Source organism: Puma concolor, chromosome E3 (genome assembly GCF_028749965.1).
Source record: "Puma concolor isolate L17-30 chromosome E3, mPumCon1.1.hap2, whole genome shotgun sequence".
NCBI classification, from domain to species: Eukaryota; Metazoa; Chordata; class Mammalia; order Carnivora; family Felidae; genus Puma; species Puma concolor.
The window spans coordinates 24,229,720-24,256,768 of record NC_141682.1 but is presented as its reverse complement, the minus strand read 5'-3'; the positions used below and the strand labels follow the sequence as shown (position 1 = coordinate 24,256,768).

General features: G+C 48.2%; 1 protein-coding gene across 2 annotated transcripts in view; it reads left to right on the top strand.

Annotated features, from left to right (window-relative positions):
* The window catches only part of SCNN1B (sodium channel epithelial 1 subunit beta), a 62,376-nt gene that overhangs the window by 20,081 nt on the left and 15,246 nt on the right, over positions 1–27,049 (top strand). For both annotated transcript variants that reach the window (XM_025916785.2, XM_086692752.1), the window contains exons 2-4: positions 18,537–18,855; positions 21,558–21,819; positions 23,914–24,104. In XM_025916785.2, coding sequence (XP_025772570.2) covers positions 18,545–18,855; positions 21,558–21,819; positions 23,914–24,104 — 764 coding nt within the window. In that variant the 5' untranslated portion in view covers positions 18,537–18,544. The remainder of the gene's footprint in view (positions 1–18,536; positions 18,856–21,557; positions 21,820–23,913; positions 24,105–27,049) is intronic.

Here is a 27,049-nt window from a genome sequence, read left to right as displayed (position 1 = left end):
CTGCCAAATAGTAGATCCTTCGTCCCAACCAATCCAGAATCCCCGCTACCCCTCTCCCAGAGTTCTGTCTACATTCTAGAAGCCTACATTTAAAAAAAAAAAAAAAAAAAAAAAGGGGCGCCTGGGTGACGCAGTCGGTTAAGCGTCCGACTTCAGCCAGGTCACGATCTCGCGGTCCGTGAGTTCGAGCCCCGCGTCAGGCTCTGGGCTGATGGCTCGGAGCCTGGAGCCTGTTTCCGATTCTGTGTCTCCCTCTCTCTCTGCCCCTCCCCCGTTCATGCTCTGTCTCTCTCTGTCCCAAAAAAAAATAAAAACGTTGAAAAAAAAAAATTAAAAAAAAAAAAAAAAGATCTTTCATAATTCCCACTGCCCTAACCACCACTTTTCCTGACAATCCATTTTTCCACATACACATGGTCCGGCTTACAATTTTTCACCTGTACAGCGGTGCTACAGTGATACACATTCAGTAGAAACCACATTTGGAATTTTGAATTGGAATCTTTTCCCCAGGCTGGTGATACAATCCTCTCTCATGATGCTGCACAGTGGTTGTAGCCAGCCACAGCTTTTAGGCAACCACACAATCTCAAGAATAAACCACCGATACCATGCTATACCCATACGACCAGTATGCTTTTCATGCTCAATACAATATTCAATTAGTTACATGAGCTATTCCCCACTTAATTATAAAACAGGCTCTGTGTCAGATGATTTTGCTAAATTATGGGCTAATGTCAGTGTTCCAAGTAGCTTTAAGGCAGGCTAAGCAGAGCTGTGATGTTCAGTAGGTCAGGTGTATTAAATACCTGTTTGATTTAGAATATTTTCAACTTGCCACAAGTTTATCAGGACATAACCCCCATCATTAAGTCGAGAAAGCTCTGTAGTTAGCATATCGTTTTTGTCAAGTGACATCCTCTCATAAGCTTTTTCCTGTGTTGCTGTAAAAAATCATTTTCTCATTCATTATACAAGCCATATGTGTTCACTGTAAAAAAGTTACACAGACTAAAAACATTTTTTAACTTTTTTTTAATAACCCAAGATCCTTCCACCCAAACATAACCATTATAAACATTCTGGTTAATCTCATCCAAACTTTTTTTTTTTCCTATGCACATAGTTATTTATAAGTCCATAGTTTGTTTTAAACAGAAATAATTAACCATCCTTCTTAACGGCTCTCCAGCCTTTCATTGGATGCCTAGATTGTAGTCTGTTCCATCCTTCCACTCCATTGTACATTTAGATTTTCTTGCTGTGCGCATCTGTGTTCATGCAGAGAAGTCAGGGCTTGGAGACTTTGTTGTTGGGAAGGGTAGTCCCCTTTCAAACCCACCTGTGGTTCTAGGTCACCAGATGAACAAGGAAATGACAACCCGGGAGCACTCAGGTCCTCCAAGGTTTAGCATATTAGCCAAAGGCCAGATGACTGCCTGCGTCTCTTTTAAAAGGCCATTCAAGGGGCACCTGGGTGGCTCAGATGGTTGAGCATCTGACGTCAGCCCAGGTCATGATCTCACAGTTGGTGAGTTCAAGTCCGTCTGTGCCGACAGCTCAGAGCCTGGAGCCTGCTTTGGATTCTGTGTCTCCCTGCCTCTCTGCCCCTCCCCCACTCGTTCTCTCTCTCCCTCTCTCTCTCTCTGTCAAAAATAAATAAACATTAAAAACATAAATAAACATTTTTTAACTTTAACTTTAAATAAATAAATAAATGCCCATTAAAAAAGAAAGGGGGTTTTTCTGGCAGCTCAAGGCACATCTAATGTCACAGAGCTTGCCGTCTTCCGTCTGGATGGCAGGTCATATGTCAAGCTTCTCCCGGGCTGGAGGCCGATATAATCCTGGGCCTGGTAGTGGAGAAACCAACAGAACGGGTTTTGTAACAACACCTACCGTTGAAAATGGTGAGGTATTTTATCTAATCTGGCGAGTTTATGAGGCAAGGGAGGATCCTTGCTGAATGTGTCTCCCTGTGCGAGGGGACATGTGGAGATGGTTTTTAGATGGTGTGCAGACTGACGTCTTTGATCTCATCGGTAATTATTTATGTTGAGGTGTATTTGAAAACATATATAATTAGTGACAGCGAACCTGTGATTTTGTGGACATTCTGGCTTAGGACGAAGCTAAAGTAGGTATTTAAGTAAAAACAAGAGTGAGTCAACATAAAGAAAGATGGGTGCCCGGACGCAGTCCGCATCATGAAGGCAGCGCTCAGTGTCGGCCCTTGTGTAGGTAGCTCCCACCCCACCCCCCCGGTTCAGAAACCCAGCCAACCATCTTTAGGTCAAGTTCTTGTCCTGCCTTTGCTACCAGAGGCTTCCGTCTTCAGACGCAGCTTTTCAGAGCTTCTTCCCCCCTCCAGTGTAAGCTGGATCTAGAACCTGGAAGTTACTGGAAACAAACCGTGAGCACAGACACAACATCTGAGTTCCTAAAACCTGCAGCTGGTCCTGTCTGGTCACTTTTGAACATGGAAGTCCTGTCCTGCAACATCATGGTAAATGCCTCTGAATTGTGGGGCGATGGCTTTGCCATCTGAGCCCTAAGTCAAGCGTGTATTATTATTTTTTTTTAATGTTCACTTATTTTTGAAAGAGAAAGAGAGAACATGAAACCAGGGAGGGGAATAGAGAGAGAGAGACACACACACAGAGTCCAAAGTAGGCTCTGAGCTGTCAGCACAGAGCCCAACATGGGGCTTAAACTCACAAGCTGTGAGATCATGTCCTGAGCTGAAGTCAGAAACTTAACCGACTGAGCCACTCAGGTGCCCCAAGCATTTATTTTTGAAGTGAGATTTTTAACTGGATCTGTTTTTGAGATTTTCTTTAGACTTTGCATGTGAAGGGGTCCCAGGGGTCTCCTCACCATTATTGACGATTCTATTTATATATGTGGGAGTCTTTAAAAAAAAAAAAAAGAATGGTTCTAGTCTTTTGACTCTAAGTTCCTGGCTGAAGCTGGTAAAGGTTACTCTTGGGAAGTGGGTGATGGATGGTCACCAGGAAGAAGGTCCCCAGTTCTGTGCCCACAGGATGTACTGAAGTTCAAGGACAGTACAGACTGAGGTTCCTGGTCCTTGTGGTCATTTTCCTCTGTGACCTTTAAAACTCTCACCAGCAAAAAAATGAGTTCCCATATCACTTGCATATCACCGCCTAAACGTGGAGTAGCATTTATCTTGTCAGCATCACATTGCATACATATATTTAATGGCTGCCATTTTCTTTTTGTATCTGGAAAGCAATCATAGGCCCTGGAAAGAATAAAGTCTCCTAAGAGCTGGTGCTACTCACAAGTTGCTGTTAACCAGGTATTGTTCTAAGCACCCTCGGGGGTAGGTGTCATATTGTCCCCAGTATTCAGGGGAGGAAATAGAGGCACAGACACACCATGTAGCTTGCCCAAGGTTGCACAGCACAGCTGGATTCAAACCCAAAGCTTGGCTCCTGCACCCGTGTCCTGAGCCATCCCTGTACATTTCCTCCCAAGTGCCTCTTTCTTCGGATGCTGTAACTTGCTTGTTGTGTAGTGCCTGAGGAGCAAGGGTGTATGGTGTGCAAGCTCTTAGCAGTGGGGTCTCTGGTGCTCCAGGCTGCCATGCAGATGGCTGCAGGGGAGGGGAGGGCCTCAGTTACGGCTTCACGTCTGGAGACCAGACCAGGTTTTCCAAGGACCCTGGCGCATGCTCCCTGCAAGGTGTGGCCAGCGTTCTTCAGCAGCAGCGGCTCTGAGCCCTTATCTGGCACCATTACTCATCTTTCATATGAGGACCAGCCAGACTGGCACAGCAAGGCCACTTCTAGCTGGCAGGTGGACGGGATGGAGGCTGGCAGAGGGCTAGTGTGAAGATGGCGGCAGGCCCTTGCCCCGCACTCTTTGCCCCCACATCCCCCGACGCTGGCTTCTGTGAGCATCATTGCTCTGTTTTGAGCCCTCCCGGGCTGTGTTCAGTTCCTCCAACACTGGCCAACAATAGGCTCCTCTCCTTTCCCAACACCCCAGATCACAAAGTTCATGTCCTAATTGGTCTCTTCAGGAAAGGTGGTTTCATCTTGCTTGGGGACAAAGGGAGAGTGCTGTCCCCTGAGTCATCCCCAGGATGTTCCAGGGTTTTAAAGAAGGTATGAGGAGGAGAGTACACAGGGTGGAGTCCCCTGCCCCCCCAGCTTGATGCAGCCAGCCTCCCACAGGGAACCCACAACACTTCTTTCCCAAAGATTGCTTAGAATTAGCATGGGAGGAAGGGGTTCTGTATTCCAGGTCTGAGTGTGGCTTTTCCGCCTGCATCCTTAAGGCACCAGCCATGCAGAGGGGTGGGGTGAATCCATACCACCATGGGGTCTGGGGTGAGCAAGGGGCCAAAGTCAGCAGCACAGAGATGTTTCTGATCTCCAAGGCTCCCCGTCATCCTGCAGGGAGCCATGCTGGGGCCGGGGCACATGCTGAGGTGGTGAGGGCTCCATTCCAGGGGAGGCGCCCCCAACCCCCTGGGCCTTCCTTCATATGGGACAGATGTGGATCATGGTCTCGTCAGTGGCTACGTGCGTGGCTGCTGGTGCTGGACAGGCTGGGTTTAGGTACAGCTGTTTACAGAAGTTGTCTGGAAAACCAGTTGCCAGCCGTTGGGGACCTTGGGGACCAGAAGAGATCTGGGGACCACAGGATTTCCCTGCCAAAGAAGGACATAGTCCCACAAGAAGTAGTCTGGGCACCACTTCTCCACAAATGACAGTGGGTTTTTTCTCCACGAATGACAGTCCCAGGAACCCAGGGTGAATACCCACAGTCATTTTGAATAATTCTGCTCCTTAAAATAATAATGATAATGATAATAATAATAGTAGTAGCTACGTTTTTCAAGACTTACTATGTGACAGCCACTGTGCAAAGTGCTCCCCATGCATTATCTCATTGAATACTGACAACAACCTAGTAGGTGCAGGTACTGTTATCCCCATTTTACAGATGAGAAAATTAAGAGTTGGAGGGCCAACCTATTATTGTCATGGATTGAGCCCCTCCCTTGAGGAAACAGCAGAACTGGGCCCTAACTGGGGTCTGACTCCCAAATCCTGCACAATCCGCCCCCTGATGGGAACATAAGCCACTTCTGGGTCCTTAACATCCAGTGTTTGCTGGCCCGCCCCGGGCTGTGGGGTGTGCTTGTCTGTGCTGTGGACGGGAATGCATTGCCCTTTGAGGGTGCCCCCTGCCGTGGAGTGGGAGTGGCCCCACCATCACCCCACCACAGAGTGAAACTATGGGACCCCCACCAACATGCCCCCATGCCACCCCCAGACGCCACCCCCACAAGGTAGGGCAGTGACCCCAAAGGACATCTCCATGCAGGAGCATGGCCGCCATAGAGGAAGAGGAGAGTTTCCACTCCATCACCCCACCACAAAGAACACAGAGGTGACCTCAGCATGACCTTGCCATCCGTATATTCTCCGCATTTGGGGGTGGAATGTACGTTAAATCTCTTCTAACCTGTGATTACCGGCCTTCCTCACGTCACAGTGGACAGAGAATGAGCATATTTGAATTATGCACTGAAGGGACAAGGTGGCTTTTGGCTTCCCTGGAGTGGGGGGTGTCCAGCTGCCCCAGAGTTCTAACCCCCCTTGGCTCACTGGAAACACACCTGTCGGGACTGCACTAGCTCACCTGTTCCCCGTAGCCAGATCCCCGCCACACGCCTGACGGCCCCTGTGGTGGAGCAGTCTGCACCCCACCCACCCCCAGCTGCCTTTCCCTTGGCCTGTGAGGTTGTTTCCCCGTTTGGGGGTATTACAGTGTTGTAGCCACCATCCTTACGGTGCGTGTAGGCACACACACGTGGACCCACACATGCAAACACGCACGCCTGCATGCACAGAGTAGAGCCATAGGGTCCCAGCTGCCACATTATAAATGTAATGACTGCTGGCTACTCTCTGAATGACTACCCCAACTCCCACCCCATCGGCATGTAAAGGTGTGCTTTCCCCAAAGCCTGCCCGATACTTGGTATTACAAAACCTTTTCATCTCTGTGTATCTAATGGCTGCTATACAGATTTTTTTTTTTTTTTTTTTTTTACCTAACTGTAATCAGCATAAATTTGCAAATGCAATTGTTCTTTATAATTTTCCGGTTCTGTCCCCTGTGGGCATGTAGGCTATACACAGGCAGGGATTGATTTATTTCTTTACTGGTTGTTTATTGCTGCACGCTCGGTGCCTAGAACAGTGCTGAGCACACAGTAGGGGATGAATAAATGTCTACGGACCAAATAAATGAATAGATTAAACATCAACATGATCCAAAAGACAAAAGGTGCAGAAGGAATAACTCTTTTTCAGAAGCCTCCTTCCCTGCTTGTGTCCCCAGCTACCCAGTTCTCCTTCTCAAAGGTAGTTCGTGCTCCCGCTTTCTTGGGTACGCTCTCCAAGATAGGCTATGCACACACCAGTAAATATCTCAATGCTTTTATTTCCTTTCTTGTTTTTACACAAATGCATATAGACTTTCTATACTGTTCTGCCATTTCTTTTCTCTCACTTAACGATGTACCTTGGGAGCACTCTCTGACTCTGATCAGCTCCTGTAAGACCATTGCCTCTCCCCTCCTGGAGGGCTGTGGAAGGGATACTTTCTTATCACCTCCATTAGTCAAGCTGAGCTTAGCTCTATGGGAGGACCCCTAGATGTCTACGGCCATAGCCTTGGGCAAATGAGGTGCATATGTACCACGGAGGAGGCAGCTGACCCCATTGCTACAATGCAAACTTCCCCCACACCCATTAGAGCGGGGGCAAGAGGTCAGGTGTCCCATCACATGTGTTGGTAGAAGTGGCTGGAAGCCAGGTGACCTGGTTTCTATTTCCAGATTTGCCTCTGACTCACTCTGATGGTGGGTAAGTCTCTCTGGCTCAAGTTACCTCCTCTGTGAAATGGGCATAATTATGCCTACCCCCAACATACTTAAAAGGAGGGCATAAAGATACATGATGAAATGCTTCAGCCAGGTAGAAAACAACAGAGAATTTTCCGTAGGGTGAAAAGCAAGATGATTTTAAGTTCCTCTTTTAAGAGGGACTCTTTTTCAAATAGTGAAATTATTTTAATATGTATTAGGAAAATGTGACTTAACACATCAAAGTTATTTCACAGATATGGTGTTGCTGAGTACTCATAGTATTGCTTAGGACTAGGTGGAAGTTTTTTAACCAAAAAAAAAAAAAAAAAAAGTGAGTTCAAGTGATGTTATACATTAAGTGAATAATGATACAAGTGCTCCAACAATTTAGCAAAAATTGTCAGGGTGGTATGCAAATGCTTGATGTTTGGGAAACACTGAATTAATATGTCAGGGGAGGGGTACCTGGGTGGCTCAGTCGGTTGAGCATCTGACTTCAGCTCAGGTCATGATCTCATGGTTGGTGGGTTCGAGCCCCACGTTGAGCTCTATGCTGACAGCTCGGAGCCTGGAGCCTGCTTCGGTTTCTGTGTCTCCCTCTCTCTGTGCCTCCCTCGCTCACACTCTGTCTCTCAAAAATAAATAAATGTTAAAAATAATAATAATAAGTCAGGGGAAAGTAAAACCAAACTCATTTTAAGGGCATCTTTTTATTTAATGCAAATATAGGGCACAGCAAATCAGGTGCCAAGAAACTTACCATAAAGGGCTTGATATATTAATAGTTTAGGTTTTGCTGGCCCCATATGTAGCATATTCTTTTTTTTTTTTTCCACTGCTCTTTAAAAACATAAAAGCCAGGGCACCTGTGTTGCTCATTCAGTTAAGCACCTGACTCTTGGTTTCGGCTCAGGTCATGATCTCGCGATTTGTGAGTTTGAGCCCCAAGTTGGGCTCTGTGCTGACAGAATCCTTGGGATTCTCTCTCTCTCCCTCTGTCTCTGCCCCTCCCCCACTCACTCTTTTTGTCTCTCTCTCAAAAATAAACTTAATAAATAAATAAATACATAAAAACATAAAAACCATTCTTAGCTTTAGGTTCCATACAAAAACAGGCCTTGGGCTAGATTTTGAGCTGAAATTTGGAGATTTTTGCAGTAAATTAAGGAGTTTATGGAACATAACAGCCAAGCCACTAGTGTCCCAAATAGGGGTAAAACAACCCGAATGGGACTCATGTGTTAATGACCCTGATTTATTAATAACATTAATATTCTTACTTTCCCCCTTTTCCAGTGTTGTAATGAGCTCATGGATTTTTTTGGATTTAATATGTTTCAATTAATTGCATTTAAAACAAATTTTTAACTTTTTTATTATTTATTTTTAAGAGAGTGCAAGCAGGGGAGGGGCAGAGAGAGGAGACGCAGAATTTGAAGCAGGCTCCAGGCTCTGAGCGGTCAGCACAGACCCCGACCTGGGTCTTGAGCCCATAAACAGTGAGATCGTGACCAGAGCCGAAGTTGGAGGCTTAACTGACTGAACCATCCAGGTGCGCCTCAATTAACTGAATTTTTTAAAAAATGCTCTAATTGTCCCATCTTTGCTGGTGAGGACCCCTTCAAGGAGCCCTTTCGACTGACCCCAGTAGTCTTTGATACCTTCCTTTGCTTTCAGGTATGATGAGATATCCCAGGCTCATCCTGTACATTTCTCGCAACAAAACTGGCATCAGCCATTTTTCCAAGAAGCCCTGATTCCTTTTGGTTGGGAATGGTATTTAGAGACCAAAATCTGGGTGCCTGAAATGCACATAATCTTGGCATTTATAAATAGAAATGGTGCCCAGGATGTGTTCTGGTCCCTGGAGAGATTCCGACCACTCCCCTAAAAAAAGTCTTCTTCACTATCTCCAGCCAGGTACGCTGAGCCCCATCCATGACTCTGATCCTGGCCAGGTGCTCGAGAACAATGAGTCAGTCATGTTCTGGGGCTGCCTGCCATTAGCGGAGGCAGAAACATAAAAGATTTTTCAATGACCAGAGTCAAATCCATTTTCAGGTTAACCTTCAATTAACTATAAAAATCCAGCTACCCAGAACTCGTATTCCCTGATAACCTTGGGTAATTGAGGTTTTGCTGCTAAGTACAGGGGATTTTAATGAAAGCATCTGACCTACAATTTACAGGGGTCACAGAGTCAGATGTCCACAGAAGCCAAAGCAGGGAATTTTAAAAACTGAATAAGGTGGGCTGAGTGTAAGAAAATAAGGAATAGGGAGACTTGGGGGTGGGGGGCAGGGAGCACGTGATCTGTCTTAGGGGACTGCCACTGTTCAGTTCTGGCAGAATGTTGCCACATGGGGACAACTGTCAGATAGTTCTAATTTTTCAAAAGATAAAGAAAAATCTAGATTTTTAAGACGTGACCTCTCATAATTTTGAAACAGCAATGGATTTAAGTCTTTTGTTAAAACTTTAAATATGAGCAATGTACAGTATGTTACTTGCATTTTAAATATAGCGTTTGGTGAACTTTTACAAATGTATACATCCAACTAAGCACCATCTCACCCAAGATATAAAATAGTTCCATCACCTCCCAAAGGTGTCCTTCTGTGCTTTTCTAGCCAATGCAGTGTTTACCCCAGATGTGCTGGGCATCACTGATGTGCTTTCTGCCCCTATAGATTCGTATGTCTTCTTTAGGGCTTCATATAAATGGAATCACATAGTATATTCTCCTCTACGTCTAGCTTTTTAAACTCAGCCTGTTTCTTTTCTTTTCTATCCATCCCAGTTGTTGTATGTATCAGTGGTAGGTTCCTTTTTACTGCTGAATAGTATCCCTTTGTATGGATGTGCCACAATTTATGTATCCACCTGCCAGTGGACATTTGGCTGTTTTCCAGTTTGGGGTTATTATAATGAATAAGCCTCCTGTGCATATACATGTACAAGCCTTCATGTGAACGTATGTTTCAGTTCCCTTGGGTAATTAAAAGAGGGATTGGTAGGTCATGTGATAGATAAGCACCCACTTAAGTTTCTGAGAAACCACCAAACTGTACCATTTTGCATCCCAACCAGTCAGGTAGGAGAGTTCTAACTGCTTCACATCCTCGCTAACACTGGGTATTGTCTGTCCTTCTAGTGGGTGGGAAATGGTGTCTCACTGCGGTTTTGATTTGCGTTTCCCCGATGACTCATGATGTTAAGCATCTTTTCACGTGCTTATGGGGCATTCATATACCTTCTTGTGTGAAGTGTTTTTTCAAAACTTTTGCCCATTATTTTGTTAGGTTGCTTATCTTCTTGTTGTTCAGTTGTAAGAATTCTTTATTCTGCATATGAATTCTTTGTCAGACATATTTTTTAAGATTTTTTTAATGTTTATTTGAGAGAGAGAGAGAGAGAGTGCGAGCAGGGGAGGGTCAGAGAGAGAGGGAGACACAGAATCTGAAGCAGGCTCCAGGCTCTGAGCTGGCAGCACAGAGCCCGATGCGGGGCTTAAACTCATGAGCCGTGAGATCATGAACTGAGCTGGGGTCAGACACTTAACCAACTGAGCCACACTGGCGCCCCTGTCAGGCATACTATTACAAGTATTTTCTCCTAGTGTCCTGATCTTTTGTTCTCTTAACAGTGTTTTGAAGAGCAGAAGATTTTTATTTTACTGTTTTAATAAAATACAATTTGTAGGTTTTTTCTTTCTTTCATGATTCGTGATTTTACTGTCCCACCTAAAAGATCTTTGCCACCCTAAGATTGCACCGATTTTCTCCTATACTTCTGGTTTTTTTGGTTTTTTTGTTTTTTATAGTTTTAGCTCTATGTTTAGGTCTCTGATCCATTTCAAGTTAATTTGTGTATATAGTTTGGGGTAAGAGTTGAGATTCACTTTTTCTTACATGGACATCCATTCATTCCAGCATCTCTTGTTGAAAAGACAATCTTTTCTGCATTGATCAGCTTGGCACCCTGTAGATCTATTTCCTTACTCTCTCTTATGTTCCACTGATCAAGGTGTCCATCATTGCACCAATATCACACTGTTCTGATTATTGTACTTCATAGTCAGTCTTTTTAATTTTTTTATTTTTTATTCATTTTTGAGAGACAGAGACAGAGTATGAGCCAGGAAGGGGCAGAGAGAGAGGGAGACACAGGCTCTGAGCTGTCAGCACCTCAGGGGGGCTCGAACTCACAGACCGTGAGATCATGACCTGAGCTAAAGTCAGACATTTAACCGACTGAGCCACCAGGTGCCCCCATAATCAGTCTTGATGTCAGAGCATAGTATATGCCATTCAACTTTGTTTTTCCTCTTCAAAATTTTCTTTTTTCTATTTTAGTTCTTTTGCTTTTCCATATAAAATTTAGAATCAGCTTGTCAATTTCTGCAAAAACTCTATGGGATTTTGATTAGGATTGAATTAACTCCAGGGATTAATTTAAGGTTAATTGACATTTTAACAGTATTGAGTCTTATGACCCATGAACGTGTTATACCTTTCCACTAAGTTTTCTTCAATTTGAGTAATATTTTTTTAAAAAAATCACTAAGGATGCCAAGACAATTAAATGGGGGAATAATAGTCTTGGTGTTGGGACAAGTGGGTATCCACATGTGAAAGGACAAATCTGAACCCCTACCTCACCCCACATACAAAAATTCATTCAAATTGGATCAAAGACCTTAATATAAGAGATAGAATTATAAAACCCTTAGAATAAATCATAGGAATAAATCTTTAGGACCCTGGTTTATGCAGTGGATTCTTAGATATGACACCAAAGCGCACACAACCAAAGAAATATAGACAAATTGGACATCATCAAAATTAAAAACGTTTGTGCTTCAAAAATCACCATCAAGGAAGTGAACAGATAACCCCCAGAACAGAATATTTTTGCATATGCTATATCTGATAAAGGACTTATATAGAAAATATAAATAACTCTTACAACCTAATAATAAAAAGACAACCTAATTAAAATGTGATCATAAGACCTGAATAGATATTTTTCCAAAGACGTATTGGCCATATAATGGATATAGTGGCCAAGAGCACATGAAAAGATGGTCAATATCATTAACTGTCAGGAAAATCCAAATAAAACCAGAATAAGACACCATTTCACACCCACTAGGATGGCTATAATAATTTTTTTATTGAATGATAACAAGTGTTGGAAGAGGATGTGGAGAAATTGGAACCCTCAGACACTGTTAGTGGAATTTCAAAATAGTGCAGCCACTTTGGAAAAGAGTCTGTCAGTTCTTCAAATGGTTAAACATAGAATTAACTCAGTGGGTATATTCCCTCCTGGTATATACCAAAGAGAAATGAAAACATACATCCACAAAAAACTTGCATATGATTGTTTATGGCAACGTTACTCACAATAGCCGAAAGTAGAAACAATACAGATGTCCATCAACTGATGAATGGATAAATAAAATGTGGTATATTCCATAATATAGAATATTATTTGGCAATAAAAAGGAATAAAGTACTGATACGTATTGCTACAATGTGGATGAACTTTAAAAACATTATGCTAGGTGAAAAAGACCAGTCACAAAAGATCACGTGAGGCATGGTTCCATTTATATGAAATGTCCAGGGACACCTGGGTGGCTCAGTCTGTTAAGCCTCCGACTTCGGCTCAGGTCATGATCTCACCGTTCATGGATTCGAGCCCTGTGTCCAGCTCTAAACTGACAGCTCGGAGCCTGGAGCCTGTTTCAGATTTTGTGTCTCCCTCTCTGCTCCTCCCCCACTTGCGTTGTCTCTCTCTCTCTCTTTCTCTCTCTCAAAAATAAATATTTTTAAAAAATTAAAATGTCCAGAAGAGATGAATCTATAGAGACAGACCCTGGGAAGGGTGGAAGGAGAAATAGAGTGACCCTAATGTATATAAAGTTTCTTTGGGGAGAGATGAAAATCTTTTTTTTTTTTTTATTTTTAATGTTTATTTATTTTTGAGAGAGAGAAAACATGAGCGAGGGAGGGGCAGAGAGAGGGGAAGACACAGAATCTGAAGCAGGCTCCAGCCTCTAAGCTGTCAGCGCAGATCCCAATGCAGGGCTTGAACTCACAAGCTGCAAGATCATGACCTGAGCCAAAGTCAGATGCTCAACCAACTGAGCTACCCAGGCTCCTTGGAGATGAAAATATTTTAAACATTACTGTGATGGTTGAGCAACTCTGAATATACTAAAACCCACCGAATTCTACACTTTAAACGGATGAGTTATATAGTATGTGAATTATACTTCAATAAAGCTGTTATTTTATTTTATTTAAAAAAAATTTTTTTTTTCAACGTTTATTTATTTTTGGGACAGAGAGAGACAGAGCATGAACGGGGGAGGGGCAGAGAGAGAGGGAGACACAGAATCGGAAACAGGCTCCGAGCCATCAGCCCAGAGCCCGACGCGGGGCTCGAACTCACGGACCGCGAGATCGTGACCTGGCTGAAGCCGGACGCTTAACCGACTGCGCCACCCAGGCGCCCCAAAGCTGTTATTTTAAAATGAGAATTATAAAAATAAATCCTGTGCTAACAGCAAAAACAACTCTTGCAAACCCAGTACAGCTTTTAGGTCATGACAGGCAACCTGTCACTGAGAAGGTTCAGAAGAACTGACTGTATTAGGAGCATGTATGTGTCCTTTGTCAAATTAATAGGTAGAGACACTCACTGTGTTCCTAATTATCCTCCCACCAGGAAACTGAGTCAAATCTCAGGACCAATTTGTCTCTGAAACCAAGTGTGTGTTTCCTCTTACAGGAAAACGGACTTGGTTGTACAGGGCATTTATTGTCTCTGTATTTGCGGCCCGGAACGTTTACCACCAGTTTGGGGCCACGCTTAGATGCAATCTGGGATCCTCTGAAGCACGACAGTGTCCACTGTTCTGAGTCCGTGTGTGGACCCAGTCTCCACCTGGCTTGTTTGAGTTGGTTTAAGCTGTAAGCTCATTTAAACCTTTCTGCACAAGCTCTGTATACATCCCAAACACGACCATCTATCACCTTGGGGTGAAATCTGATGGGAACGACATAAAGTTGTTGGTAGCATTGATTGCTTCTGGCTTGGCTAATGGCCCAAGGGACCAAACTAGTTAGGAGATACGCCAGTACTCAACAAACTTCTGTTACTTGCCTGCCACTGTCACAAGTTTTGCTACATGTCCTACTATTGTTTACTGAATATTTTTCTTTAAACACATTTTCTGTTTGTTTTTTTAACTTGAGTGGATTTGTGAACTGAAAGCAAAAGCCGGTATCTCTTGCCATAAATTAGAGATCCCTCTTAAAAATAAACGCAGTGAAAACAGAATGGTGTTAATTCTAACTAGATACTGTTGGCTGATAAGGTTCTGAGCCTGAGGCCTCATTGTTAATCTGGGAGATTAGCAGGGGTTAAATAGATGCTAAGGACCTGTTTGTACCAAGCCTACTTTCTCCTTGGCTGAATCAGATGATTAAATGAGAATGGCAAAGGGTAGACATCAGAGAGGCCCTTTGTCTTTTTCTTCCATGACAGTTTATTGGAGCCTCATGTGCTGTTCACCTATTAGTCCTTGGTGCTAAACTGTAAAGACAGACAAAGCCCCAGTTCTTTCCAAGTTTATAGTTGTGGATAATAATGTCTAAGAATGAAATAACTCATGAAGTAAGTACCTTGCAGTGCCTGGACCGTGGTAAACACATAGTACTTTAATGGTGCTCCTGTAGTTGTTATTATTATAATCACCATTACTTTATTTTCCCAGGGCAGGGAATGGGCCCTCTAGGGAAAGATGGAGGTTGGGTTAATCTGTGAACGTCCATTTTACAGCCATGATGGCCTGGGCTGGCATATGGAACTTGATTTCCATCAGCGAGCAGAGGCATTGGAGGGGAAAGCCTTTAATGCTTTGTCCAGGAAGGGGGGGGGATATTACTGTGTCAGTAAGTTAGGTGAGCAGTAAACACGCTTGAGCAAGTTTAAGATCTCAGGTTAGATATGAAAGTCTGGCATTATCCATTTGGCTATTTGGTAGAGTTCCAGGCACTGTGCTGGGCTTGTCAGGAATACAGAGCTGCTACTCTCAACGGGCTTATGATCTCATGGGAACGAGAAGCCACAGGCAGAAACAAATATGACACGGGTTAGAATGAGGTGAACTTCTTCCTTTGTTAAGATTCTTATGACTGGGGGGTGCCTGGGTAGCCCAGTCGGTTAAGCACCTGATTGCAGTTAGTAGGTTCGAGCCCCACAACAGCTCTGTGCTGACAGCGCAGAGCCTGGAGCCTGTTTCAAATTCTGTGTCTCCCTCTCTCTCAGCCCCTCTCCTGCTTGCCCTCTGTTTCTCTCTCTCAAAAATAAATAAACATTACAAAAATTTTTTTTAATTTAAAAAAGATTCTAATGATTGCAAATGACAGACACCCAATTTGGATCAGCATAAGTAAGAAAGTAAATTTATTGGTTGTTGGATCTGATGAGTCCAGGAGTAAATGGCTTCAGGAGTGGCTGGATCCAGGTGTTTCAAATGTCAGAAATCTCTCCATCTTGTGACTCTGCTTTCCTCTGTGTTGGCTTTATTCTCAGGCAGTCTCCCTATTTGTGGCCCCAAATACCTCCAGCTTAGTAGTCTTGGCTAAAAAGGAGTCTGCCTCAGTTGTACCAGCATAAAGTAACAGAATTGAGTCTCAACAATCCAAACTGGGGTTAGGTAAGTACCCCTTCGGACTAGGGGTGGAGTCAACCTGGCAACTCACACCAACTGAGACTGAGGGAGGGGTAGTTTCCCCCCCGAGGACACACAAAGCCAGAGGGAAAGAAAGGATGCTGGACAGCAGGCACTGAGCTGCCCACCACACTGCCCCTGGCCCGGAAAGGCAGCAGCTCCGAGAGGAGGCCGAGGGTCACCCCTGTCAGGGAGTCAGGACAGCTGCATGAAGGAGGTGGCCTTTGGCCAGCTGGGGCTCCGGGGAGAGAGCCGGGGTGCTCCAGCAGCAGGTGGAAACGGGTATTTCCTGAGAAGCTGTCATGTGCCAGGCTCTGTGACCAGCGTCTTGGTTAATCGAGAAACAGAGTCTCAGAAAGAAAGATTAGATATTCCTCCACAACCCACAGCTCCCCACCCCACCCGATGCTCCCAGACCCGCCTCCATCCCACTCCAGTCCATGTCTTTCCAGATGGCCGCTTTGATGGCGTCACACTCCACGCTCCCAAGGGCTCCGGTTCTCTTCGCCTGAAACCCAGATCCTAAATGTGGCCCGCAAGCTCCACTCACCCCTCCAGGCTCCCTCCCCCTCAGAGCCTTTGCTCCCGCTGCCCCCTCCACCTGAATGCCCCCTCCTCTTCACCCACTTAACTCTTAGGTTCCTTAACTCAGCTTCTCCAGGGACTCTCAGAACTGGGGGTGGGGAGTGTGCTTTTGTTAGAATGACAACAGCCGGGGGGCGCCTGGGTGGCGCAGTCGGTTAAGCGTCCGACTTCAGCCAGGTCACGATCTCGCGGTCCGGGAGTTCGAGCCCTGCGTCGGGCTCTGGGCTGATGGCTCAGAGCCTGGAGCCTGTTTCCGATTCTGTGTCTCCCTCTCTCTCTGCCCCTCCCCTGTTCATGCTCTGTCTCTCTCTGTCCCAAAAATAAATAAACGTTGAAAAAGAAAATTTTAAAAAAAGAATGACAACAGCCGGGCATTCATCCACACTCTGCATATTGTCATGCAGGCTTCACAAAAGACCCAGGAGGGAGAGGCTGGTATCATCCCCGCTTACAGATGAGGAAACTGAGGCACTGAGAAGGTGATTGGCTCAAAGTCACACACCTAGAAAAGTGGCGGAGCTGAGATTCAGAGTAGACATGTCAGCTCCAGAGTCCCCGTTCTTCGCCACCACCCTTCACTGCCTCTGGGACCTCAGAGCACGGGGTCCCAACCCTTCCTACCATGTTTTATAACTACATATTTTTTAATTCTCAAGTTAGTTAACATACAGTGTGCTATAGATAGATCACGGGATAGATTCCCGTGATTCGTCACTTACATACAACACCCAGTGCTCATCCCGATATGTGCCCTCCTTAAGGCCCATCACCCATTTAACCCACCTCCCGCCCCCATCAACCCTCAGTTCTCTGTATTTAGAGTCTCTTATGCTTTGCCTCCCTCTCTGTTTTTATCTTATTTTTCCTTCCTTTCCCCTATGTTCACCTGTGAAGTTTCTCAAATTCCACATATGAGTGAAGTCATATGATATTCGTCTTTCTTTGACTTATTTCATTTAGCATAATACCCTCCAGTTCCATCCACATTATTGCAAATGGCAAGATTTCATTCTTTTTCATCACCAAGTAGTATTCCATTCTGTATATATATGTGTGTGTGTGTGTGTCTACATATACATATATATGTATATGTATATATACATATACCACATCTTTTTAAAAAGAATTTTAACGTTTATTTTTGAGACAGTGGGAATGGGGGAGGGGCAGAGAGAGCAGGAGACAGAGAATCCAAAGCAGGCTCCAGGCTTTGAGCTGTCAGCACAGAGCTGGACGTGGGGCTCAAACCCACAAATTGTGAGATCATGACCTGACCCGAAATCAGACGCTTAACCGACTGAGCCACCCAGGCGCCCCTATATACCACATCTTCTTTTTTTTTTTTTTTTAATTTTTTTTCAACATTTATTTATTTTTGGGACAGAGAGAGACAGAGCATGAACGGGGGAGGGGCAGAGAGAGAGGGAGACACAGAATCGGAAACAGGCTCCAGGCTCTGAGCCATCAGCCCAGAGCCCGACGCGGGGCTCGAACTCACGGACCGCGAGATCGTGACCTGGCTGAAGTCGGACGCTTAACCGACTGCGCCACCCAGGTGCCCCATATACCACATCTTCTTAATCCATTCATCACTTGATAGACATGTTGGCTCTTTCCATAATGTGGCTATTGTTGATAGCACTGCTATAAACATTGGGGTGAATGTGCCCCTTCAAATCAGCAATTTTGTATCCTTTGGGTAAATTCCTAGTAATGCAATTGCTGGTCGTAGGGTATATAACTACGCCTTTTTGATGGATTATTTGATGAACATCCGTCTCGCCCGCTTGTGGCTTGTAATAAAGGTAGCAGATATGTTGGGCACTTAGTCTGGCCAGGCACTGGATGCATCACCTAGTTTCACTGTCTTAGCAACTCTGTACATTAGGTACAATTATGCCCATTTTATAGATGGGGGTACCTAAGGAGTCAAGAGTGTAAGTAACTTGTTCACCAGGCTAGAAATTCCCAGATGGCAGAAACTTTGTTTGTTCTGCTCATCAATGAGTCCAGAGAGACTAATTCAGTACCTGGCATACAGTAGGCTTTCAATAAATGCTTTTTAGTTAGTCGCATGGGTGGATGATAGCAGGAAGGGAAGGAGGAAGAGAGGGGAGAGGGAGGGGTGGGAGAAAGAGAAGGCAGCAGAGAGGAGGGTGGGGAGGGAGGGCTGGGGTGTGCAGCCCTGTCCTCCGCCTGTCTCCAGTGCCCACACTCCGGCCACGACTGGGACAGCCCAGGACGCAGGACCGGTGTTGCACCTGGCTTTCCGCTGTGTCTCTGCAGGTGCCACAATGCACATAAAGAAGTACCTGCTGAAGTGCCTGCACCGGCTGCAGAAGGGCCCCGGCTACACGTACAAGGAGCTGCTGGTGTGGTACTGTAACAACACTAACACCCACGGCCCCAAGCGCATCATCTGCGAGGGGCCCAAGAAGAAGGCCATGTGGTTCCTGATCACGCTGCTCTTCACCTCCCTCGTCTGCTGGGAGTGGGGCGTCTTCATCAAGACCTACCTGAGCTGGGAGGTCAGCGTCTCCCTCTCCATCGGCTTCAAGACCATGGACTTCCCCGCCGTCACCATCTGCAACGCCAGCCCCTTCCAGTAGGTGGTCCCTGGAGCTCACCGCTGGCTCTCCCTCCCTTCTTCCTCCCCGCCTCTCCCTCCCTCTCCCCCCTCCCTTCCTCTCTCCCCCTCCCTCCCACCCTCTCTCTCTCTCCTTCCTTCCCTGTTTCTTGCCCTTGCCCCCGCTCCCCACCCTCTTTTCTCCTTTCTTTCTTTCCCTGTTTGCTTCATCCCTTTGCAGCAAGTAGATTTCAAAATTCATGAACTTCCTAGGCTTTTTTTTTTTTTTTTTAATGTTTACTTATTTTTGAGAGAGAGAGACAGGGGTAGAGAGAGAAGGAGACACAGAATCCGAAGCAGGCTCCAGACTCCAAACTGTCAGCACAGAGACCGACTTGGGGCTCAAACCCATGAACCGTGAGATCATGACCTGAGCCGAAGTGGGATGCTTAACCGACTGAGCCACCCAGGCGCCTCCGTGAACTTCCCAGGCTTAAAGAGAACCTGGCTGGGTCAGTCGGTGGAGCATGCAACTCTTGATCTTGAGGTTGTGAGTTTGAGTCCCACATTGGGTGTAGAGATTACTGAATAATAAAATCTTTAAAGAGAACCTAAGAAGTACTTGGTGGCTGCTGCCTTCAAGGCCCGCCAGTGCCCGGTATTGATTCAGTACACGGTTACTGAGCGCCTGCCGTGTGCCCTGGGCTGTTCCAGGCACTAGGAACACATCGGTGAATAAAACAAAGTCCCTGCCCTCCTCACAGCCTACCAGAGGAAACAGACACTCATCTTTTTCTCCCTAAATACTGAATCAATTATCATTGTGATGATAAAAAATATATATGGCAACAGTACCTCAAGTGCTTACGGATCGCCAGGCAGTATGTGGAGTGATGTTTTGGTTAACTTGTGTAATTCTCACCCACACAACCACCCTAAGGGTGGGGACTGCCATACTCGCTTGATTTATAGGTCAGGAAATGGAGGTTCAGAGAGGTACGGGAACTTGCCCAGAGACACACAGCAAACAACGGTGGGATTTGGACCCAGGTCTTATCTGACCCCAGAGGTGCCACTGTTTATCCACTTGATGGCAAGGCCTGTGGAAGGGACACCCAGAGGGACCTGACCTAGTCAGGGTCAAGGAGGGGCAGGGGCCAGTCAGAGAAGCATGCCCCCCCTCCCCCCCAGGACTGAGCAGAAGGTAGCTGGGGGGAGGAAAAGAGCACTCCAAGTGGAGGGCACAGGTCGAGGGCCTGGGCTGAGACAGAGCCTGGAACTGATGGAAGGGCCGGCACGGCCGAGCCACAGAGAACATTCTTGTCCAAAAGAAGGTGCTGAAAGGGAATTCCTGCTTCCCTTCTTTCGAGTAGTAGGGCTCCTGCCTGCCGGGTGGATCCCTGGGGCTACTCAGGAGAACCTGAAATAATCCTTGTAACACCACCACCCCGTCCAGGCACTCTTCCGGGTGCTTTGTAGGTGTCACTTCATTGAATCCTCCTGACAGCCCTCCAGGGTAAATATTTTAATCCTCCCCCCCCCCCCATTTTGTAGAAGAGAAGACAGAGTCTCAGAGATGTTACGTTGTCCAAGGTCACACTGATATTAAGTGGCACGTCAGGATTCGAACCCAGACCTCATGCAGTAACCCACCACGCTCGACTGCAGCTGTGGACACGTAGGCTGTAAGAGCAGCCCCCCTCCCCACAGCCCACCGCTTCCTGAACTTCCTAGGCTCCTCCCAGCTCCCCCTCTTCCTGTGTACACACAGGTGGCTGGTGTGATGGTCAGGGGACAAGAGGTGTCACGTCTGAAGGCCATGTCAGCTCTGGCTACTATACTCCTTTGTACCGGGACGTGGGCCTGTGGCCAGCGTTTAACACTCACCCCTGCGGGATGTCCTCGAGCCAGAGCTCACACACAATGCCCTGGTGACCACACTGTGGGGCAGGGGCTTGGATAAATCGGGTCCAGAGCGGCCGGTGGGGACACTCCGTGGCATGGACCATTTCCAATATGGGAGCCTCTGGGGGCTGAGAGAAGGTACTGGAGCCCAGCCCCAGAGTCCCATCCACCTTCTCCTTCTGGACATTGACTCGTGTTCCCACAGTCTCCAATGGAGAATTAGGACCTCAGGATCACAGACCTGCCCTTCCTCTCTGCATTTTTGGTCCCATCCTGGGAGGGAGATATCAGAACCCCTGTGCCCAAACAGCATGCCCACTGCACCAAATCCGGGATCTGGTCCCAGCTCTGCCCCCCCCCCCCCACCGCCAGTGGGATGGGCTCGGGAAATCACAGCAACTCCCGGGGCTTCCTGATCCTTACATGGGGACTATCACAGAATTGTGGGTAAGATTATACATAAAGTAAGACATCAGAAGCACCCGGCACATGGGAAGCAATCACTAACCATGAGCTGTTATGAGTCTTCCTCATTAGAATGTGAACTTCATAAGGAAAGAGACTCCGGCTGTTGTGTTTGCTATTGTATCCTCTGTGCTTTGCAGTGTCTGGTACACGGTTGGTGCTCATGAACTGCTTGGTGAATGTATAAGTGAGCAGATGGATGGAAGGAGGCATGGATGCCTGGGTGGGTGGATAGAGAGGCAGGGGCTTGGGCAGAGCTCTGTCCTCACACGTGGTGACAGCCGCGCTGGCGTAAGGGTGGGTCCCAGACCGCCGTGGCTCTCTGCCTCACCGCTGCCCTTGCCCCCCTGACCGGCCCCCTCCCCACCCAGGTATTCCAAAGTCAAGCATCTGCTGAAGGATCTGGACGAACTAATGGAAGCAGTCCTGGAGAGGATCCTGGCACCCGAGCAGAGCTATGGCAACGCTTCTAAGGCTCTGAACTCCACCATCTGGAACTACACACCGCTGGTCCTTATCGACGAACAGAACCCCCATCATCCAGTGGTCCTTGACCTCTTTGGAGACAACCACAATGGCTCGGCACCAGGAAGGACCTGCACTGCGCAGGCGTGCAAAGTGGCCATGAGACTAGTAAGTGGGCCCCAGGCACACATCAAGCAATGGACCCTACACAGTGAGGCTGATGGGAGTTTCTTTCCTTTAATAGCCCGGGTCTTGCTGGGGGAAAGGCAAGCTGGAAGTCAGTGCGTATTTTGTATATTCGCCAATGCTTTTTTCAAAATAGAAATAAATTGCTGGTATGTTAGTCAAGACACTGTTGGATGCCAGTGACCCAGCTCAAACTAGCTTAAGCAAAACATGGAATTCACTGGCTCATATACTAAGAAGTGCAGGGGAGACTGGATCAGGTATGGCTGGATCCAGGCATTTAAATGCTGTCATCAGAACTCTGCCTCTCCCCATTTTTGTGCAGCTTTTCTCCCAGTTGATTTCACTCTCTGGCAGGCTTTCTCCATGCAGAGGGGCTTGGCAAAGCCAAACATACACTAGCTCAGCACTTTCCCCAGAAACAGAACTCCTCTTTCCCAGTAGCCCCAGAAAAGTCCTGGGAGCCACTCATCAGGTCACGTGCTCACCCTTAAACCAATCACTGTGGGCTGGAGAATCGGCTGTCATGATTGGTCAATCCTGGGTCATGTGCCCTGGAACTGGGGTGATGTCTGCCTCTATCACCTGGACTGAGTGAGCGGGAAAGGGTGGTTTCCTGAAGGAGAAATAAGGTCTTACTATCAAAAGATAAGGGCATAAATATTGGGCAGGTGAAAACCCCAGAGCTGTGCAGTATAGTCAGCTGCCCAAGTGTACCTGCCCTGCGCTGGGACGCTGGGATGCCCTCAGGTGTGCCCACCTCAAGGGTCCCTGTCTGTGCCTCTAACTCTAGGGAGCTCCCGACCTGTACAAATCCCTGGTCCCCACTCCTGAACAATCTGATCAGGCAGCTCCGGGGCCAGGCCTAGGAATCTGTATTGTTAACAGGCTCCCTGGTGACGCTGATGGTTGGCGCCCCAGGCTGTGGCCAAACACTGCCCAGAAGGAGGCCCCGACCCCCACCGGATCAGGGCTCCGCGCACGTCTCCGCAGCGCCCGCTCTGACCCGGTGCCCTGCCATTGTTTGGCGCAGTCACCGGGCTTCCTGTGTGCGTTTCCTCATCTGTGAGGCAGGCTTGCTCCTGCTGGTTGCACCAGCTCTCGGGGCCAGGCTCTGTGTGCGCGTGTAGTGGGGATCCTGTGCGCACGCGCGGTGCTCTGGTCCGCGTGTGCGCTTGTGGGGATCCTGTGCGCGCTCGCGGTGCTGCGGTCTGCGTGTGCACGTGTAATGGGGATACATCTGCTACTTCATGATGACGGGTAGGCTTGCTGTACAAATCAAATAGGGTGATAGATCCTGGGACAGAGTGTCTCCCAGAGAGACAAGGAGACCTCCAGGAATGGGCCTGAGGACAGTGGCCCTGGGGAGGGCCATCTCAGAATGTGGAGAAGCTCCTCCCGGCCTCCGGGCTTCCAGAAGGAAGGCCCACAATGAGGGTTGGTGGAGGCAGAGTGGCTGAGGCCAGAGTGCTGGGGCCAAGTCCGTGACCTGGACCTCGTGGTGGGGCCCCTGCACCCTTCCCAGGGCTCGGGCTGAGAAGGCCCAGGTCCTTCCTCACCTGCTATGAGGGGGAGGGAGCCTTGAGTCCTCTGTGGTCCATGTGGCTTCCAGGGATCTGCCCCGGGAAGTCTGGGACGAGGCCAGAAAAGGAGTCAGGGAAGTGGAGGGTCCAGGTGTGTCTATGTTCCTCATGAGCATGAAACCAGGGAGACAGTTTGGATATGTATGTGTGTGTGTGTGGGGGTGGGTGGGTGGTCGGGACCATGACATCACGTGGCTGCGGAGGTCAGGAAGCGGATGTCTGTCTGTGTGTCCGTGTGCACGTGTGTATTCGGTCATGTACGAGGCCACACATAGGGGCGTCGGGCGACTGCGTGGGAGTCCCTGTGACTGCTCAACTGTGTGTGCGGGGACAGCCCCTGAACATCGTGAGCACCATGGAAACACATTCCCCACCGGCCCAACGCCCAGGTGCGGCCAGGGGAGGGGCAGCTGGCAAAACCCTTGCCCTTGGGGCAGTGGCTGGGGCCTGCCGCAGTCCCTGCGCCCACAAGAACCCCTCTCGGCCTCTGCAGTGCAGCCTCAACGGGACCGTGTGCACTTTCCGGAACTTCACCAGCGCCACCCGGGCCGTGACAGAGTGGTACCTCCTGCAGGCCACCAACATCTTCTCGCAGGTGCCAAACCAGGAGTTGGTGGAGATGGGCTACCCTGCCGAGCGGCTGATCCTGGCGTGCCTGTTTGGGCCGGAGCCGTGCAGCTACAGGTGAGAGGCACCCCAAGCCTGCCCGGGCCTGCTCGCGGTCACGGCCCGGCCCGGCCACCGACCAGCCACCTGCACCAGTTTTCTGTGCCTCAGTGTCTCTGGTCGTATTTTCCGGAGACAGAGCCTGAGATAGGGATGCGTCGAAGGCCCCTGACGTGCTGACAGAATGGTGTTAGGACGCGTCTGTAAGGAAAGCGGGATGAACTGAGTGAGGCTGCTGTCTCAGGTGACGCGTAGGCCTGGTCCCCGGGCATCTGGAGCATGGACCACACCACAGGGTGCTCCTCCCTCACTTGAGGGGCCAGACTTTTGTCCCTGGCGCATCCGTCCCTCACGGGCCACGGGCCCCCCCAGGAGGATGCGGGGGTCCCCAAACTTCCCTGGAGAGGGGGCAGCTGTGAGCTGGGTGTTGTTAGCGTCCAACATCCAGCGGCCGAGGGTCTGGACCGTCACTGGGCATCTGCTGCCCTCAGTTTTGTCATCCCGGACCGCCCACCTCCCAGGCTGCCCAGGAGGGTAGCAGAGTTGGCTCAGGTCTGTGCTTAGAACGGGGCCCTGGGAGTGTTTGCTGTCCCAGGCTCTTCCCTGACAGCCCCCAAGGTTGAGAGGATGGCAGAGTGAGAATAACGTTCACCCCAAAAGCCTGCGGCTCTTCCAGTGGTCCTCAGATCCCTGCCTCCTCTGCCACCCTTGCGTCCCACGAGTGCTGGGTCTTTTTTTTTTTTTTTTTTTTTTAGCCTTTATTTTTGAGAGAGAGAGACAGAGTGTGAGTGGGAGAGGGACAGAAAGAGAAGGAGACACAGAATCGGAAGCAGGCTCCAGGCTCTTAGCTGTCAGCACAGAGCCCGACACGGGGCTCAGACTCACGAACCGTGAGATCATGACCTGAGACAAAGTCAGATGCCTAACTGACTGAGCCACCCAGGCGCCCCTGCTGGGTCTTGTTTGTCTGGGGCTTCGTGGTCTCATACCTCAGGCCTCTGGAGAAGTCCACGGAGTCCTGCCGCTTCTCACGAGTGACAGGCTTCCGGCGTCACCCCTGGGCTCAGGCACAGCCCCCTCAAGCCGTGAGCCTTCAGGAAGCTCTATTGAGAATGTGCTGAACGCTCTGGGACCCTCTGTCCCCTAGACGCACAGGGGCAGGCATTTTGCAGACAAACATCAAGGAATCTGGGGCCCCCCGAGCTGGCGAGCTGCACACCTGGCCACAGGTGTGAACTGGAAAAGCGTGGCCCGCAGGTGGAAAAGTACAGGACGTGTCCTGCCCTCAGTGGCCACTCGGCTGGCAGGTCGTGGGCTAGATTTTGACCCCTCACTCTCAGCCAAAGGCCTTTGCTCAGGGCACCCCTGGCCAGCCGCTCCTGGCAGCTCCCCCATAAGGCTGCAAGTGCCCGGGTCACCAGTGTCACATCCACGCATTCACCTTCACCCTCTCAGCTGGAGAGGGATGTAAAACCGTGACTTCAAGTACGTGACCCCTCGGCTCAGTGAGAATAGCCCTGGCTGGTGTGTGAGGTGGGCAAGCAGGGTCCGTGAGGGTCTGTTGGGATCTACTACAGGTTCCTGATGCCCGACGTGTGCTCTTCTGCCGTTGAGCGGGATCCCAGTGTCAGGAGATACGCATTCGCGTGGCTTTGGGGCAGGCAAAACACCCAGCGTTGGCCACACAACTTCTGTGGTGTGGCTGTGGCTGGGGAGTGACTCTAGTGAAGGGGGTCAAGGCTGGGCGGTGTGGTTAGACCACTGGGTGCAAATCCTTGCTGTCTGACAAGCTGTGTGACTTTAAACAAGTTGAACCTTGATGGGCCTCTGTTTTCCTCCTCTGTAAAATGGGGTAATGACATGCCCACTCTGCGGGGTTATTTTGGGTAGTAAATGAGTTAATATGCTGACGGCAGTGTTGGCCTCAATAAATAATAGTTGTTACTGTCATTAAACCCACATTTGACAGGGAACTCATTATCCAATAATAATGCTAACATTTATTGAGCCCTTCTGATGTGTCAGGTGCTATTCTTAGCATATCACATGTATAAAATTCATTTAACCATGGCCACAGGCCCGTGAGAAAGGTACTGTTGTGTCAGCCCATTTTCTATGATGCAACCGAGGCCCAGAGAGGTTAAGCGACGCCTCTGAGGCCACACAGCCGTTGAGAGGCAGAGATGGCAGTCTGGGTCACCCCGCCTGTCAGAAAACCAGATAGTCTTCCCTCCCTGCCCCCTTCTCCCAAGCCTATTATTTGTCACCTGCCTTCCTGAGTCAGCCTCAGACGTGGTGCCAGAGGACACGTGCCTATCTCTGCCCTCCCAACGCTGCGCTCCAAACACCGTGGCCTCTGCTTCCTCACTCCTTCTGACCCTGTCCTTTCTCTCTCGAATGTGGCAAATGCTCAAGAAGCAGCAGCTGCAATTAGGAAAATATGAGCCCCATCTGGACCCTGATGCCAAAGTGCCTCGATTTGAATGCTAGCTCTGGGTGCTGTTGGGCACGCTACTTTGCCTCTCTGGGCCTCAGTTTTCTCATCTGGAAAATGGGGAGAGTGAAATAGCCTTATAGGGGATTAAATGATGTAAAGTGCTTAGAACAGTACCTCCCACATAGTAAATAATATATGAGCATTTTTTTGAAGTCAACTTTTTAGTGTGGAATAATCTTAGGTTTACAGAAATGTTGCAAAGAGAGTGTATCCGGTTGGTTCCCTTGTACCCCTCCCCGCCCCCCCCCCGTTGTTGACATCTTCTGTCACCACGGTGATTTGTCAAAACTAAGAAACTAATATTGGCATATTGCTATTAACTAAATTTGACACGTTCTTGAGGATTCAGCAGTGTTTCCTGGTGACCTTTCCCTGTTCCGGGATTCCATCCAGGAGACCCCATTTCGTGCAGAAAACCTGTCACGGTTTTTCGGGCTTCTTTGTTTGGGTTGACCATGACAGTTGC